The sequence below is a fragment of the Vulpes lagopus genome, chromosome 1, assembly GCF_018345385.1.
Source record: "Vulpes lagopus strain Blue_001 chromosome 1, ASM1834538v1, whole genome shotgun sequence".
Classification (NCBI taxonomy): domain Eukaryota; kingdom Metazoa; phylum Chordata; class Mammalia; order Carnivora; family Canidae; genus Vulpes; species Vulpes lagopus.
Genome location: NC_054824.1, coordinates 181921907 through 181941503, shown reverse-complemented (window position 1 = coordinate 181941503; position 19597 = coordinate 181921907). Strand labels below are relative to the sequence as shown.

At 33.8% G+C, this 19597-nt stretch overlaps 1 protein-coding gene across 5 annotated transcripts in view; it reads right to left on the bottom strand.

Moving 5' to 3' along the window:
* The window catches only part of PTPRC (protein tyrosine phosphatase receptor type C), a 125593-nt gene extending 106286 nt beyond the window's left edge, over window positions 1-19307 (bottom strand). For all 5 annotated transcript variants that reach the window (XM_041769415.1, XM_041769420.1, XM_041769428.1 and 2 more), the window contains exons 1-2: window positions 19201-19307; window positions 19004-19119 (exon numbers count right to left, since the gene is read on the bottom strand). In XM_041769415.1, coding sequence (XP_041625349.1) covers window positions 19004-19076 — 73 coding nt within the window. In that variant the 5' untranslated portion in view covers window positions 19077-19119; window positions 19201-19307. The remainder of the gene's footprint in view (window positions 1-19003; window positions 19120-19200) is intronic.
* Window positions 19308-19597: the final 290 nt, after the last annotated feature.

Here is a 19597-nt window from a genome sequence, read left to right as displayed (position 1 = left end):
CTCTCCAATGTCAGGCACGGAAGATATAAAAAGCAAAGAAGGAAAACTTTCTTCCTCAGTGGAGCTCACGATATTGTACAGAGAAACTAAAAAGTGAATAAGAAAGGGCATTCTAGTGAGACGGGGGTCAGAAAGATGCCCCTGCTGGCACGTGGGATGGCTTCAATCTACATGACCTTACACCTCTTCCCTGGAAAAGTGAAAAAACAAAAACAAAAAAAACCTGTTCTATTGCACAAAGCTGGTTAGTGGATAAGCTCAGTCTAACACACTCCTTGAATAACCATGATTACACTCCTTTCTGTATAATTATGGAAGAGATGGCACCAATGCATACCTTTATGGGGTACAGAGGTAGCCCATGGCGATAAGAAACCCAAAAGCATTCTCTTGGGATGAGGACAGGGATGTTAAAACATGAGCAGCAATTCTGATTGGATAGAGGGTAGCTCTAAAGACATAATTGAAGACATAATCCAGCAGTGGAGATGCAACACCAGAGTGGACATTTAGCAAAACTGGACTTTCCTCTCAGACTTCTGGTATTTCCATTCGGGTGGAGATCGAAAAAAAAAATAGAGTAAAAATTTTCTCACAGTGTTTTGCAACTTCTGCTTCCGGACTCAGTCAGAACCCAGAAGTAGCAACAGAGATCAAAATGAAAACGTTTATTTTTTAAAATGACAACTGATTTTCATCCACAAAACTGACTATGCTTTATTAAGGTATGTTTGGAATTTTAGGTGAATATCTATAATGAATCTATTTTTACAGTAAAATGAAAAAAAGTAGTTTATTCATGACATCCTTTATTATAGCTTGGGGGAAAATTAAATCTCCACTGTTTGACCCCAATAAAAATAGAAAATAGTAAGGCTTATTAACGTTGAATTTCTTTAATGGAAAAAATCTAAAGCACTAGTAATAATCTGATGACAGTATCCAGTATCAGAAAAAGATTTTTTTCTCCATTCATATTTTATCAACTAGTAAAATTAGAAAAGTTGCATTTCTGAAATATTATAAACACTGTAATTAGGAAAAAGACCCAGCTAATTTTCTCTCCTCCAGTAACCAAGTATTTTGGATCTCAGTCTAAACTTTGCTTTACTGAAAACAAGATAAATCACAATATTTATTTTACATATGAACACACATATATACACTAAGTGTATGATGCCCTTAACTCCCTCATGGTGCTAAAATATTCTATAAAGTCAAGAAAAAGATCTTCTAATTTAAACAAAATCGATTTCCTCTCTCTAGTTTAGTCCCCTTGTCTTGTGCACTTTACTATTATTTCCGGATAGAAGTCTGCCCACTTTAACAATTTCTAGTCACAGGATGTGGCTGCCTCAGGTTTTATCTCCATCTGGCAAAACACAACCAACCTATTTGAGCTCTCAGCTCCCACTTTGTCGCGACTAAACTTTCCTTGTGCAGCCACCCCCCACACCACCTCCCCGACATGCATTCCTCCTCAAATCACAAGTAATAAAGTTCCTTAGGGGAATTTGTAGCAATGTATGACAAAGTCACCCTGTGGCATGTTGCCCAGTTCATCAGACTAGCTCTCTGGTCAGCTATCAATTGCTAGACGCAAATTCCCAATGTCCCTTTGTAGCTCCTGAGCATAAACTGTCTCTATAGGAGGCTCTTGTCTTCTATTGGCAGGTACCTGAACCCACTTGGGGGGAAAATGGGGGTGGACAAGAGAAAGAAAGGAAAGCGATAAAATCTTTTAATGTAAACTGAGAGTAGTAGGAGCCTATTTCTTCCCTGTGCAAAGGATGAAAATATACCTGCGATCCTTTTCACTATGAAATACCTAATATTTGTTCTAGAGAAGTCTTACTGGAAATAACTGCCCTAACAGTTAAAATGGTCTTAGAAGGAAACATGGATAGTGGACACCTATGATGTGTAGTGAGTCTCTACGATGGCTAAACTGTTGTTGTACCTTTTGGTACAACTGGTAAATACACAGATAATTCTTACGTGAAAAAATTATGCCACTTACATTGAATAGTTTTGATATTGTTTTGTTAAGTCTTCCTAAAATCTTCCTAATATTTAATATTTCATTGCTACTCTAAGTTTCTTACTTGTGAATATTTCTGATCTTTTTTTTTTTTTTTTCTAAGTAGGCTCCATGCCAAGATGGAGCCCAGAGTGGGGCTTGAACTCACAACCTTGCGATCAATGCCTGAGCTAAAGTTCAAGAATTGGACACTTAAACCATTGAGCCATCCTGGCCCCCCTGATCTTTTTTTTTGTTGTTGTTGTTGTTTCCAAAAATTATAGGATGCCCCCTTTGGTCAATGTAACAAGTACACAACAAACCTCATGGAATAATGCTTAGCAAGCACTTTCTAATGAAGCACCCAAGACTTAGGCATATACTCTAGACTAGCACAGTGTTATTATTGGGTAAGTCCTAAAGAAATGATTTCAAATAAATTAGTGTTTCTAAAGGAAGGTGGTGAGGGCTGGAAATTTTGTCTTCAAGGGACATTGATGGAGACATGTTTTGTTGGTTGTCATGACTGTTGCAGGAAGAGAGAAAGGAGGTGAGGTACTGCATCCAGTTGCAAGGCCAGGGATACTGCAAAACATCCTCAGGACGGCTCATTTATCCAAGCCAACATAGCAGTCCATTCAAGGCTGAGCAACTGAACTCAGCAATTCATTTCATTAAAAAAGAAACTGAGGTTTAATTAAGTTAAATAACGTATCCAACACCACATGTCAGAGTCTAAGTCTAGTGAAAAAAAATTAGCGATAGACCAAGGACTCAAGACTTGTCCCAGAAAGTCTAATCTGATACTCATTTCATTATATCAGGCAAACTTGATAAATGGGTAAAACCTCGTGATCCACTGGAGGACTGCTGGACCAATGAAGTCCCTTCATTTTTGGTAAAACATGGGACAAGTCATTAGATGTTTTTGAGTTTCAGTTTTCTATTATTTTGTAAAATAGATGAGTTACATTAGATGATTTCTAGTCTCCTTTTTCCCTAAAATTGCACTGTTGTGTAAATATTGTTGGCTTGTATTATTGTAGCCTCCAAATTTCCAAATTCTCTTCCTCTTTCTTTAAAGTTTCTTCTCTAGGAATCCAAACCCAAATACAGGCAGGAAATAACATTGCTACTTCGATAGAATCCTATGTCTTGTACAATTCTTGACTCTCAGTAAATAGTGAAGAATATAATAAAATTTAAATGCATTATCTAAAAATAAAAGGCATCTTCATTGTCTTTTGTTTTAATGTGAAGACACGTTCTTCTGGTCCTTTTATATCCTGTGTGTATATTTACTACTTTTGAGTATATACCTGCAATACAAAGACTAAAAATAAAGAGAAAATCTGCCTCTGAATAGTAGTGTTGTTAATTAATTTACTGACTGGGTTTGACGGATACAGCCCATTGATATATTTCCTGAGATAAAAGTTCCCCAAAGTATTTATGGGTCTTTAAATTCATTCTTAGTAATTTAGATATTGTAGGCAAGAAAATTGATCAGTTTTAAATTTTTCATTTTAATACTCATGTATTTAGAGCGAGAGAGGGACCAAAGTTGCTTGTTACCTGTTGCATTTTGCAGACTGAAGAGTTCAGTAGATCAATTGCTACAATTGTAAAATAAGACAATAGATAACAAGAGAAAACGTATCCTTGTCCTCTCTTCACTGAAAACAAACTAGTACTTGTAACCTGTGTTGCCACATAACCCCTGAATCCTAATTTCAAATCCCCTTTCCTCGTAAAACAAGAGAGTGAAAATTTAGATGCCAGAGTGTTTCATTCCACTAGCTATATTGTTTTAATCAGAAGAAAATAAGATACTAAATAAAATTTAAGTAATTTTTTTTTCACCAAAAGAATTTTAATCCGCCCCATGTGCCATCACTATTGTTAACCTCTCGACCTTTTAACAACATGTTGGTGGATCTTAAATCAATGACCACAATAAAGGAAAATATCTGTGTTTCTAATACTTTTTTTAGACTGGCTCTTAATATTATTTTCATACATAATTAAAATGTATTTTAAAAACTAGCCAGTAAAAATTCTCTAATTGTGTGTTAAAACAATAGACATGAAAATTAGGTCAATTTTACTGACAAACATGAAGCATGTGTATCTGATAGAGAAGATTATTAGAAAAGTCAGCGGAAGGAAATGTTTTCTTGGTCATCAAATCCAGATGTTCAGCCCATAAAATGGAAGCCTAGAATGAAGGACAAGTTATGGTATCTGATATCCTTCAGAAGTCCTACCTCAGAGAAAATTCATGCATAAGGAAAGCCAGAATTGATTTTTAAATGAATCATGCTTTGCTTTTTGTTTTAAAGGAGTTATAGAAATATATTCTAAATTAAATAAGGAATAGAATAATGGATGATTTAAAATAAAGAGCACATGATTTTTTTCCAGAAACATCATTATGTATATATTTTTATTTGAAATCTAAAGGTCATAATTTAGAAAAACAAAAGTCCATGGTAAGCATTTCCTTTCATAAACTGACAAAATATATACCAGAGCAAAGATTCTACAAAATCATGGCATTGCAGATTGCACTGATTCTTTCTTCTCTTTTATTCTATTAGCTCTTTAACAAATACAAATGTTTGTAGGGTAGTGTAATTACAAAATAGGAATCTACACTGACAGTGGTTTGAACATTCCATATTTCTGTACTTTGATTTAGAGTTAGGATGAGAACACTTTCTTATTTTCTTAAAATCGAGATTTCAATTTGTAAGCCAACTCTCAAAGTGAAAAACCAAAAGAGAAGGTAATTATAATAGTAATAACAACTTCTACACTCCTTTATAGTTTTGCAAATGCTTAAAGAATGCAACAATCATTTTATTATTTCATTTCACCCTACTTTATTATGTGATTTCACATTCATTTTCTATGGCCACCCTTTACATAGAAATGTCAATATTAAAATTTAAGGGAATGCATTCTATTAAGGATAACCAAAAAAAGACATTTTGGACTCTGAGCATAATGCCTTTTCTTTTTCTTTTGGAAAGTTGACTAATTATGATAGATGAGAAAAATATGCACAGTTAGATTGATGTCAACAGAAAATATCTTTGGTTTTACAGTTCCCTTGAAAAATAAAATGTGGCAAAACTGGCAAAAATTTTACATCTGACAACTAAAGATATTTTTATTATTCTTGTTCCCTCGTCTTTGAAGTACTCCTTATATTGTATCTGACTTGTTCCACTTCCAGAATTTTGAGGTTCTACTGGTCTTTGATCTCCTACTAGGCATTCCCAATAGTTCTTTATCGTGCCTTCTCGCTGCCCTCCACATAAAACCACCTTCTATTCTTGGAACAGGGATAATCTTTTATTTCAAAGGCCTTCATGATTTTCTGGTGTAGATCACCCTGAAAATATTTTTAATCTCCCTCTGTGTGAGAACCTCTCCTTCTTGAACCTATAGATGGGCTTGTGGGTTCCATTTGTTCTAAAGTTGCCGTGTGGTATCACAGCTCTACACATTGAAATGATACTGACTCCTTTTTTTTTTTTCAAGATGGAAAGTTATTTCCTTCATTCAAACTTTTATCCTCAAAATAGGGAGGAAAAAAAAAAAACCCCAAACCCAAATAGTGACATTTTCTTGCATAATTGAGCTAACACATCTTAAAATGGATGGCTGAGGTTTCCTAGGCTTTTTAGTTCCCTACTACCTACATACAGCTAGATTTCCTGCATTCCAGTAAATTATGCATGTGCCTACATGCAGGATTATCTATTTTCCACACACTAAAATATTGTCTGCAAAAAATTGATTCACTTTCTCTCCTTCCTGGCCTCTGCCCCCCACCTCTTTCCTCTCTCCCTCTCTCCCACTCTCAAACTCTCTCTCCCTCTCGTTCTGTCTCTCACATGCTATGAAGCAGATGTGCTAAAACTATGGCTTTTTCCTTGTGAAAATGAAGTAGGACAGGAAGAGAAAGCCGCACAACTTTCTCCTGTGCTGAGCCTTTTCAATATGATTTCATTTTTGAGATCATTGTAAGCTGCCCAAACATCTGACATACCCATTTTCAGCTTAAGCAAAATACCATAATAATAATACTAACAACAACAAATACCAAGAATAGTTAGATTGCTTATTCTTTTGGCCTGGCCATAATTCTGTTTTCTGCTATTCACACTAGTGACCAAGGTTTATCTGAACATTATTTAATACTCTGAACGATTGGAAACAAAATGTAGAAAGATAAAGCTCAATAACACAATACAGGCGAAGCATCCTACAGAGTAATAGGCACTTGGGAAAAGCTCATTATTACTTCCCTTTCTTCACTCCTTTCTTAGTTTTAGTATTTAAAATTAGAACAAGAAAAATTACAATTAGCTATTCCCTTTTAGGTCATGATAATCAGTAAACTATGATAAAATATCAGGAAACTGACAACTTTACTGATATTAAAGTCAAGTATAAGCTAGACTCCATAATGATTCGCATATGTATACTTAAGTTAAATGAGATCATATTTATAAAGTATTGAGCATAGTGCCTGGCACATGGTAGCACTATTTTTCTTTTTAATGAACAATTTACCTTACTAATTAATTATCATTTGGTACAAAAGTAAGTTGCTCTACAGCTATATCTCTTTTAAGAAAATCTGCCAAGGCTGAAATGAACATATTTTAACTTCAGCCTTGGCAGTTTTTCCTTGGAAATACATATATTCCCAAAAGGACAAATTTCTATTTGTAAGCTGTATAATTATCAAGGCTCTTTGGTCCTACCTAATACAAGCCTAAGTAATAACCAATTATTTTTTAAATACCTCAAAGAAATAAAAAAATTTAAATTTGATTTAGAGATAAGCCTTTTGTGTAACCGATTAGTGTTCAACAAACCCCCTAACCTGTCCATGTATTAGCTTAAATAGTACTTTTAAAGATTTCTATCAGTGTGCATCGAAACAAACCATACCACACAAGGGATTCAACATAACATTGCCTTTTCAAGACATTTTCAATTAAATTTTTAATTAATTAGTCTCTCAATATATTTTATATAGATTTTATTTTAAAAATTAGTTTAAGTCATATGTTTCTTTTTTGAATAGCCAAGCTAGCAAAGGAGATATATGTTGTACATATGCACACATACATACATATATATTTAATTCTTACAGATATTATTACAAATTATTTTCATACTTTTGTGACAGTATTAAAGTTAAGTAGGGATATTTGACAATAATTAGTACGTTCACAATCACTGTTCAATCAACTTTTCAAGAGACACGAATTCGGACTTTTATGTGAAATTAACTGGATTCTCATTATATGCCAGCAAGCATGCTAAGCCCCTTTTTCTCAACATCCAAAACAATTTTTTTTCCTTTCCCACTTTGGCTACCCCTTCTCACTTTTCTTTTCCTAGTCTCTCCTCTCAACCCCTCCAAATATGGAGTGTCCCAGGGCTCAGAATTAGGTCCTCTGACTCTAAACATTCCTTTTACAGAATCACATTCAGTCCCTTGGCTTTAAATTCCATCTGTATACAGTGACTTCCAAAGGTATGACTCCAATCTAGTCCTAATGAGCCCCACACTCTTAACTCCAACTGACTTCTAGATATCTCAAGTTGAATCTCTAATGAGAATTCAAACATTAATATGAATAAAATAGAACCCTTGACTGCCTACTCCAACTGGGGTGTTTCTCATCCTAATTGCTCAGGAGGAAAACATGTCTTGTTCTGTATAACTTCCTATTTTTCTTCCACACAGAAGCTTCACTTGATCCAATATACATCTGTCCTTTCTTTCCACCTCCTCTGCCAGCACCTAGTCCAGATACCACCCCATTTCTCTCTTCCATCAATCCAACTGGCTCCTAACTGGTCTCAAGGTTTTAATTCACTTCCAATCTATTCTCACAGCAGCCAGAGTAGTCTCTTTAACATGGAAATAAGATTAGTCATTCTCTGCTTAAAACTTCCAAATAGCTTCTTCTCTTTATACTTAAGGTAAAAATCCAAATTCTTTCCATTTTCAATAAGGCCTTATAGGACCTTCTCCTTCTACATATCTCTCCAGCTCCACCACAAACCACTTAGCTCTGACTCACCATACTGCAAGCACTTGACCTCCTTTCCTTTAGAACCCATCAAGTTTTTGGTTTTTCTGAAGAAACTTTGCACCTGCCAGTTCTCCTTTACGTAAATCTTTAAACTCTTGTTAGCCAATGTTAGCAGCCTAATGACTCTACTTCTAAGAGGCCTTCTTTGATCACTGTCTAAAGAGCCAGTCACTCCCCAATTTGGCCTGTCTCCATCATGTCATACTGTTTTATTTCACAGGACTCATCAATATCTGAACCCTTCTCAGTTATTCACTTGGTTTCATCTCTTTTACTAAGATGTAAGCTTCATAAAGGTTGGTACTTCTGTTTTATTTACCACTGTGTCAGCACTTAGAATAGTTCCTAGCACATAATAGGGGTTCTATTTTTAAAATGGCTAAGTCAATGAGTAAGTTATCTCATTTAATAGCTACTGCTATAATTTCCATTGTATACATAAGGAAACTGAGGATTTAAAAGGCAATGTTTCCAATTGGAAAGCTCAGAATGGAATCCAGGCAACATTTCCAAGCCAATTTCTTAAGCATATTAAAGGTTACAGCTTGTTTGAATCCAATATTTCTAGTATTATCTCTTTAAATTATTTTTGTCAGCTCCCTGGCCCTTTTGTTTTGCTTATCTACTTCCCACATATCATCACTCCCTCTCACAGTCAATACTCTGAACTGATATTCTTCTGCTTTATTTTTTCTTAGCTATTATGTATCTTGAACATACTAAAGGTTCCATCAGTAAATTTAGAAATAAAAACATGGTCACTAAAAAGAAAGACTTAGGACTTATTAGGCATAAGTTAAAAATCATAGTTTTGAAACAAAAAAAAAAGGGGGGGATTTGGAAACCTGAGTCTAAGAATTTAAAGTAGAATACTTGACCTAAGTTACTTGATTGACAGCCCAAATTTATCATAGTAACCAAACAAGAAACATATTTTTTTCTTTCCTCCCCCTTGAGTTTTAGCCAACCTGTCCCTGAAGTAGAAAACCATAAGATAGCTCTACCAGATTCATTTAATATGCCTCTTGGATAACTATAAAAAGCATATCTGGTGTCTACACTTCCTGGAATAAGATGAGAACCTCATGTGTTTTCCATGATCAAAGAGTTTAACAAAGGTCAAGTTACTTCCCTTGCACTTCAAAAATTAAAAAAAATATATATAGATACTTTGGTAAATTATTCAATGGCTTTCACTTTATGTAATATCAAAAACAAATTAGGTTGGGGAAAATCCATTCTTTCCATCATATCACTCACCTCCAGACAGACTCAGTGGTGTACCTTCTTAAGCTCCATTTCAAGATGATGGCAACATTACTTTTGCATTATTAACGCAGCATCAATATTCATAGTAAATACAAATTAATCAAAGATGTCCTTTGTCTTTTATGAGACAAAATCTTAGCTTAGATCTTGCTAAAGATATGAAAGTGATTGGGTGCCCAATGTTTCACCTACATAGCTAAATCAGGTGCATTGGGCTGAAATGTATGTTTCACACAAATGACCTCTGAGACACTACCAATCACCTTTCACCTTGGTGTGATTTGTGTATCATCAAGTAGTCATGTCCTCATTTACCTGGTTACTAGGCTAATGACTAACCAGGCTGAGTAATCCAGTGTAAAAAAAAATAGACCCAGAATCAGACTGACCCAGGATGAAATATCAGCCTTTATTAACCAATGACCTTGGAAAATTAATATGAAAGATCATTGAAAAAATGTAAGGATTAGTTTGCATGCTGTGTATGTGTGTATGTTTTAACATGTCTCTCCAAATGAAGCTTTAATTTTCAGCTTAAATCACAAAAAACAAACAAACAAACCAAAGGGAATTGGAACTCTTGGCTAGTTCCTCTTTGCATGTACCACCTTTATTTATTAAATATCTAATAATCTACGCAACTCAATGGCAGCTTCAGAACTTCTATAACTGAAGGCATAAAGAAGAAATCTAGTTGGAACAGGGGCCTAGATGTTGTTTGGCAAGAACAGAGTTTTTACTTAAATGGTATATTATATGTAGATTTTAAAAATAACAATTTTTAATCCAAATTTATAAAAGATGGAGAACATAATTAATGATCTGCTGCAAGGTATATTATTACTTTGATGAGAAAGCTTATGGAGAATTTGGAAGATTTAAAACCCCATCTCCAAGCAGCCACTACCATAATGAGAGGCTAGACATAGAGTATGATATTCCCAGCTGAAGATACAGGGAAAGCACTCATAAAATATTTGTTCATGAATTGAATTAATGAATAAATAAACAGATTTAGCTAGACTGGTGAAATAAATATTCAGAATGATTTTAGTGAGGGGTTTTGAGAATCTGGGAGATTTTAATTTTTCCTATTTATTCATTTCTGTATCTCTCAAGTTGCCTAGAATAATCATGGTATACTTAGAAAAAAATGGGATATGCAATTTAACATATAGCACATAATCAAAACAGAGATAGAAACCAAGAGAAAAAATGTGAGCAAGGATTTTAAGTAATTTTTTCTTCCTCCTATTTCCTGAGCTTTCCTATCATATAGAAACTTTACCATAAATAATTTGCTGAAATAACAACAAAAGGACAGATTTAAAATTGTTTTTATAAGTTGTTAAGTACTTTCTACATACAGGGTTAGACTATACAGACAACTATCCATCCATTTAACAAATAAGTTCCAAGGACCCACGGGTACTTCTCTACCTATTGATAAATAAAGCAGAGACCCAATGATAATCTACATAAGCTCACCAGCTACTATGAAAGACACTCAAATAAAAAGCTCTCCAAGAGGATTATTCATGGGATCATCGCAGCAGACAAACACCTGCCTATGTGTGAAAGGACTGGAAGAGCAAGGAATATCCAAGAGGGTTGCCCAGCGGAAGTAACAGTTGAACTAAAGTTTGAAGAGCAATTATAATTTACCCAGTTAAGAAAAATGTGGAGGGAAGAAGAAACAGCATGGCCAACAGTTTGGAGACAAGAAAACATTCTATTTTTAGGAAAAAATGCAAGTTACAAGAGGATTATACAGTTGATGTTTTTTTCTCTTCCTTATGATTTCCCTAATAACATTTCTTTTCTCTAGTTTACTTTATTGTAAGAATATAGTATATAATGCACATGATATACAAAATATGTATTAATCAATTTTTTTATATTATCATTAAGTCTTGGGTTCAAAAGTATGCTGTTAGTAGTCAAGTTTTGGAGGAATCAAAAGTTATACCATAGACTTTTGGCTGTGCAGGGCATCAGTATCCTTAACCTCCATTGTTCAAGGTTCGACTGTAGAGTACACATTGCAAAGTAGTTACAGATAAAACTAGAAAGAAATCTGTGTGGATTAAATTAAAGTTGTGCATACCATGCTAATAACTATTTTTCCTAACGCAGAGACAAGAATAGAATGATTTGATACCTTATTTTGAGCTCACCCCCTGATGTACATTGAAAACATTAAATTTATCATCTTGATTCTTCTAATTTTTGCTATAGCAACTAGTAAGAATTTGGCATAAGATGTGTAAGCTAATAAGAATGGCACATGAATAAGAATAAAAATACAGTTCTAGTCTATATAGCAATCTGGTAAGTACTTCTAAAGTTTCCATTGGTTACTTGAGAAATAATCAAAACCCTTAAAATCTCAAAATGAATCTTGCTTAAAGAGCTCTCAATAACAAAATGATTGTTGCTGATAGAAATTTCAACACAATATAAATTTGAAAATGTCTAACATGGCCCAATTTAAAACTTGACAGAAGTAAAAAAAAAATTGACAGAAGTAAATAATTACATTAGATCCATTACATTTTGTGTAAGATTGAAATGTAAAAAAAAAAAGAAAGAAAGGAAGGAAGGAAGGAGGAAAAGAAGGAAGGAAGGAAAGAAGGAAAAAAGAAAAAAGAAAGAAGAAATGGCTAAATTTGCACACAAGTAATGTTGTTTCTGGCTAAATAGAAGAATTAAAACATTTTTTGGAAATTTTATATTTGTATTATTTGACCAAAAAAATCACTTAGAAATATTATAACCACAAAGGAAAATTCTCAGAGGCATAAGTCTCTAATCAGTAAAATTGGATGTGGATAAAAAATTGATTCATGAATTTAATAGTAACTATAAAAATTGAACGAAAAGTAATGCTATTGAACATAAGTTTAGTAAAATTCTCTTCATGAAAAAAATTGGTTATGATTTAATCAGGCTATATAATAATATTCAAAGAATTAACCTGGCTTAATAGATTTTTTTTTTCTGTAGAAGCTGTTCTCAAGGAAAACTCATAAATGTACGTATATTTTAATTAAATGCTTATTTTCTTAAACATCCTTGGGATCAAAATAATGGGATCAGTATATTCTCTATCCAATTGGGAGCCACTGAAGGAAGGATGTACAAAGGTAAGTTTTACCCTTTTACATCGATCCTCCTGGTGGAGGTGGGTATGGAAACTCTATGGATTGAAAGGAGGCAAGAGTGCAGGCTCTTGTTACAATAAACAATGAGAATCTTTAGCAAGTGTTGGATTTACAGACTATTTAAGAGGTAGAATCCAGAGTAGCCTGAAAATCCCTAAAACAGGGGGTGCAAAGTTAAAAGAATTCAAAGATCTATTAGGGTTTAGTCCTCTGTCACATAGCCTTAAACTGTATCTCCTCCCAGTTTCTCAAAGGAAGAGATGTGATTTGGAATCATGTGTCAATGATAAAGAGCTCTGTGCTGTGATTTTATGGGATCACATGAGTAAAAGGCACAACTTTGCGGGATATCTCAGTTTTCAAAGCATTTTCACAAGTGTTATCACTTTTAGTGCTTAAAGCACATTATAGGTGAGGACACTGTATATCAAAGAGAAAATGATTTGAATGGAGATCATATAATTTATAGAATTCGATTTCCAAAATGCTTCTCAATCCAAATGCCATCTCCAACGCAGAATGGCACCTGACTCATTTCCTGTGATGGTTGGTATTTCTTTTATCAGTCAACAAATTACTGTTTTTTTTTTCTTTAAGTGGAGGCATATAAAATATGGTGACCACACTTTATTGCTATGATATCGGCCCTTTGCTATCATCTCCTAACATCATTATTATTTATATAGGATTCTCTAGTCTATATTCATGACTATTTATTATTACTATTATTTACAATGCAGAGAATTTCTTCTTGCATATCAGTGCTTTTTGTTACGTTTGCCAGAGTAGGTGTTCATTTTCTAATACATGTGAGTGTGATGCTGAATTGCCCTTAGCTCTTGATTTGTGCTCCAGCATTAGCAGATCACCTTTTTGGAGGGCTGATGATTTTCCTGCAGTTGTTCATGTTTTAGTTGGAAATAGTTTTTAACTATGTGAATGGCAATCATTTTCATTTGAATATCATGGCATGTAGTTATAGTTTTATCACACGTGCAGTATATACAGGAGAAATTGAAGTTATAGTAAAATAACTTATTCATTTCAGATATTTGTGGCTCATTTTTAGTAGGAAATAAACATTTACTTTTTAAACACAGTATTCTATAGCTAAGCACCATGGAAGATGTTAGTTTGTTTGAGTGGATCTTCAGTGAAGAATCTAATAAAAGTATTGATAATCTTGCTGATGATCTTTTCAGAGGTGAGTCAATTAATGATATTATGAATGCACATGGAAGGTGCTTATATGTTTCACTAACATTGGCTTTATGTTTATTTATGTCAAAATTTTATTTCTTTATCTTTTCTTATTTTTGTTATTATTCCTGAACACACAATACTCTGCTTATAGTAGCCATTCCCCAGACTCCAGGCAGACTGAAATTGAAGTAGCACTTGGACATATAAAAATGAATGTATATTAAACATTTGAGGCAAAGATTAGATATTTTCCCATATAAATATTGGTTATAGCCATGTATACAAAATATGTCTATATATTTCAGTATTATGTAGAAATAGATATCACATCATATGGCTAAACAAATAGCTTACAGTATTTCATTTTTTTCCTCCATCCTTCTCTAAAAAGTATTTTTCTCACATATATAAAAGTCACAGCACTAATCCATTAGTAATAGGCAAATAGTATGTAGTTAGGTATCCAGCACTGACACAGCTATTTAGACTAGACTGAAATTAAATTTAAACTGAGATTAAGTTCAATTTCCATTGCATTGTGCACATATTTCCCTAAATTTATAAGATGACAGAAAAAGATCAACGATATTTGGTGATGACAAATTTCTTACTCTGAACCCAGATGACTTACATATATACATGATCTGAACACAAAACCTTGTCTGTGTTAACACTCTGCTTTCACGAACAAAATTAATCAAACTAACTGTAAATCTCTGCTTTCTACCTACTCAAATTGAAATTCATTATCTTGTTATCTAGTAAGAAATGATGCCCAGACTCCCTGCAAACGTTCTGTGTGCACACAACGCAATACGTAGAGTGAGCCCTTGAAAACAGTCCCACAGCACTACCAGTGTCCATGCCTGTACTTGCAAGGACTGGACCTGACTCTGTTTCATCCGCCTTTTAGATGAGTATCACCTTCCCTGCCTCATTCCTTATTTTTCTTCCTATGGTCATTTGTACCTGAAGAACAAAACGGCCCCACCAGATGAAATGCCATTAGCAAAAATGTCCAAAGAGCAGGCCAAGAAAAATTTAGGAATAACACTACTGAACTATGGATTTTTAAGAAATTAGGAAGATCTTCCAGATAAGAAGGGAAAATAGGGAGATGAAAGAAGGAAATAGCAAAATAATCAATTACATTTTGAAAAAGGCAAAGCCCGTAGGGATCCAGATCCAAAATTATTCTATTTAATCTTGATGACATTGTCTAACTCCCTCTATCTTTCCCCTTTCTGGCTAATTTTTTCATCTCACGTTTCTCTCTTTCTCTCTCCTCTACTTCTGAATTTTTTTCATATTCTTCCTCTTTCTCTCTCATTATTATAACCTTCAGTTTTGTCAAAGAAACCCACCCATTACTTTTTTAGTGTCTGGTAAGAAATCAGATACAGATGATACAGAAAAAAAACTACGTCATAAGACGTAGTTTCTTCCTTACACACAGGTTACAATGAAAGTAAACGCACTGATTGGTAAATAATAATATTAATACCACCATCAACAATAAATTGAAATAGTATGTGAAAAATGCCACAGAAGAGTGGCAAAAAGTGTGTGATTTCAGTGGAGATATTTTGTGGCATGAGTGACGGAAGGAAACATTCAACAGGAAATAGGACTTGCACAGAGCCTTCGAGGTCCTGAGGAAGTGTACAGAAGCCAAGCAGAGTGTTGAAACTGCCTACTGTGGCTTCTATTTTAATGAATCATACAAGAAAAAAGAAAAAAACAATCCCTGCCCAGCTCCAGGCCCAGCTCCTAGCTCATTGGTGGACTCAGTCGCTCTGGCGAGGTGTTTAGCGTAGCTACCAAAGGCAATGAGAAGCTATCGGAGGGATTTTTCTTCTCCCTTCCTTTTAGATTCTTAAGGTATAGAGCATAGAAAGAAATGAATGAGACTTCAGTTAGATTAGGAAACTATAATAATACTCCAGGTAAAAAATGATAAAGGCATGAATTAAGATGACGTCAAGGGAGAAGAAGAAAGAAGAAAAGATTTTAGAGATTATTAAAAAGTAAAATTATAAGACTCAAGGAGCATTAAATACACTTCAGATTTTTTTCTTTTCTTTTCTTTTTTTTTTTTTTTCTTTTTTGCACCTCAGAGGAATGAGTATGGAGATGAGAAACAGGATCATCAATACGTAGCAGGTAATGGTAAGGAACTCTGAGCACAGAAAACAAGAATAAAACTGGCCAAGAATTAAAGCCCATAGAACCCTGATATTTAAAAGTAGACAAATATGAAGAACCAGAAGATAGATAAGTAGATATTTGTGTGTGTGTTATATAACTCACACATAAACACTAGACTATAATGTATGTATAAGTATATGTATATTTATATGAAGAATATAGAAATATCTATATTCCTACACTAGTTAATTGTCATTGGTGAAAGGATATCAAGTAGCCCAGAACACAGAAAAGACCCAGCTCAAGCTAACCTCTCTGCCTCTCTACTTAGTTATATAGAACGAGACAGGAATAGGAAAGACAGACGCCCCTCCCCAAGTGCACTTTACCCTTTCTCAAACAAAATGCATTTCAAATTCTAGCAATGATAAGAATCACAGGCAGATTTTTATTAGAAAAATACTTGTAAAAGACTTATACAAAATAATGTTCACATCCCCAAATCTCTAAATTGTGGAGAATTTAGAACTTAATAAGATTGCTTATTAAATTCAATTCACAATTTGTTTTGAAAGCCTGTGATGTGCAAGGCATAATACACGTTTGTAACATGAAATATGTCTTTAATGTATCTGGGGAAATGGAGAATATGACCAGGAAGTGAAGCTAAACTGTTATAACTCGTAACTCACACAACTCATATACTCTAGCTGGTATGTTATAGGGGGAGAGATTTGCCCGGCATTACACCTTCTTTCGAGTCAGAGAACACTCGTCTCTACCTGCATTCTCAAAACTATCATTGTCCCCTAGAATTACTTAGAAATTTTCAACAAATGTTTCCAGTTATCGTGGCAAAGAGGCACAGAGCAAGGAGATTATAAGCTTTTGGGTAGAGCTCAACCCAGCATTGTTGCCATGGCAAAGTTAATTATGCCTGGCCTGCACTTGTAGTTTAGATATTAAATAACACATCTGAATTATGCATATATTTATCCATTAGTTGATGTCTCTCTACATTTGGCTCTGTGGTTTTTTTTTTTTAATTCCCTTATAGTACACAATACAAACTTGATGCCCAAAAGCCTATTATTTCCTATGATCACTAAACTCAATCTTAACATGTTAAAATCAAACATGTAATCAAACTCGTTTGTTGCTAATAAGGAAAAATACATAATTTAAAATATTAACAACTTCCCAAACCATACATTGAATCACAAAATGTCTCTCAGCACGTCAAAGATGATAAGTAAGATTTTCAGACACAGATAATTAGATCTATATGTTAAAGAAGATTTGCAGACACAGATAATTAGACCTATATTATTTTCTGAAAATAACTTTAAATTTCAGGAAGACTATCAATACCTTTTAGAAAAAGTATTTGCTTTAGATATATACGTAAGCAATTGAAGTTAAGCTTGATCCTTCAAAGTAAATCTATGTCTATCTATCCACTTATTTAAGTACAAATTGTTCGGCACAATTGATTTAAAGTTTTCTAGATAATTTTATACTTTTGATCATAAATGCAAAGATATTCCTTACAGTAAAAATCCTTAATAGAGTGAGCTGAAATTTTATGATGATTTGCTCTGTGTCCTACAAAATATTTCAGTGATTCTTTGTGCTCATTTAGAAATGCTTCACAATAGTTCTTGAGGGGGAATTTTTAATCAATATTCACTCTGATTTATGAGATACACATATTGTCACCCGGTTAAAATCATTATTCGTTACAATTTGGATTTGATTATGATAACTAACTTTATAAGGAAGATAGTTTGTTAAGCATTTTTTGTACTAAGACAAAAATGCTATATTTATATCAAAAAAAATTTAACCCATCTTTGCAGTAAAAAACAAAACAGTGTCTTATGCTACTTTCCACTCTTCTTGGTTACACAAAATATCAACGAGCAATGTAACAAGCTCAAGAGGTAGCTACTGCCCTGCCTTTCAGAGGAAAGAAGAGTGGTGGAAAGTCAAAAACAGATTTCAAAGTGAATTCCAGTAGGCGAGACTTTTAGCAAAGATTTTCTTTTTTTGTTTGACTTATTTGGAATTCCTACAAAAATGTCATTTTCAATGCCCTTTTGATAATGAAAAACAGCTTCTAGATACATCATAAGGAGTTATATTAAATACCAATTTATTAGTTACATTTAACAATCAACCGAAATGTACTCATGACTCAAACTAAAACTATTCAAGAAATGTCCATTAAAAGATAAGTATACAAAGATCTTCAACTTAAATGAGTTCTTGAGAATCCCCATTACACTTTCCTATAGAATACAACATTTGCACGAATATTAAGAGTTTAAATATTTTTATCTCATTAGGGCTCTGATATTTACCCATCACTCACCCAGGAAGGGCGGTGGCCCCGTAAAAATTTCCAAAGCAAATAATCATTAAAACTATGAGGAAGAAAACCATATACTTCTTTTAAAATACATCTGTGTTAAGAATATGCATCAAATTAATATTTTATTAAATGCCCAGATGTACAATTTTAGACTATCATATATAGCTAAGTACTCAACAAAAATATTTTAGTAGTAATCAAAATTTGAGGAAGCAAACTCCAGTTCAAAAAGAAAGAGTGGCTTACGTGCAACCAAAGCCATATTACGACTTAAAAAACAAAAAACAAAACAAAACAAAAAAACATTTTTTTTTTGTTAAAAGGATGAAAATTCTTTTGCTTTGTCATTAAGATTTCTTTAGGCTTTCATAAATTCACATTCATGTATCTGAGGGTTAGGCAACAGCATTACTTTTGTAATATCCTTAAACAGTTTGTAAACAAAGATACGGAGAGACAACGTCTCTTTTAAATTGTGATTTTTCTCCCCAAACATTTATGCCTTTTTAAACAGTAACAATGTATCCTCTCACATAGAGCCATGTCTCTCTGAGCTACAACAGCCTTGACCATTTTATGGTGAGCTTCCTCATTTCCAGTCACCAACACTTAACTTATTTTTTTGCCTATTTCAGACCAATGTCCCACCACAAAGAAAAAAAAATAACTAGGGATATATAAATATGCTTGTACTTACCTGTAACAAACACTCCTGTATCCAGAAAGGCAAAGCCAAATGCCAGAAGTTTAAGCCACAAATACATGGTCATATCTGGAGATCAGCCGTATTCCTATGAAACAGCATGCGTCCTTCTGAAAAGCAAAATAATAGTTATCTCTGCAAAAGGTTTTCTTTGTGAAACTGAATCAAAAATAAAAGAAATGAATGCATACTCTTTGCTGTTGTCTTATCAGAGAGGGAGCAATTTCCTCCTCTGCTAACCCTAAGGACAAACCACTTTGCTAGCTACACAAACTGCTAGGTAGTGATGTCAGATTCGGTTTTACTAACTTCTCCAAAAATACTGTAAAGGATCTTCTTTGCAGGAAGTCAAGAAAGTTGTTCAAAGTCAGTGCAAAAGCCTCCTACTTCCTTAATTCAAGTAATTAGACCAAGTTAGTAGGCCTTTTAAACGATTTTTTTCCTTCAGGGAAGATGTTTTTTAAGTCTCCAAATAATACACCCTTATAATATTCATTGCAGCTTTTAAAAAAATCATATCCCCACCCCCCAAATAATCAATAATTCTCTTACCTAAGAGAGGATAAAACAGATTCAGGGGAAGGATGA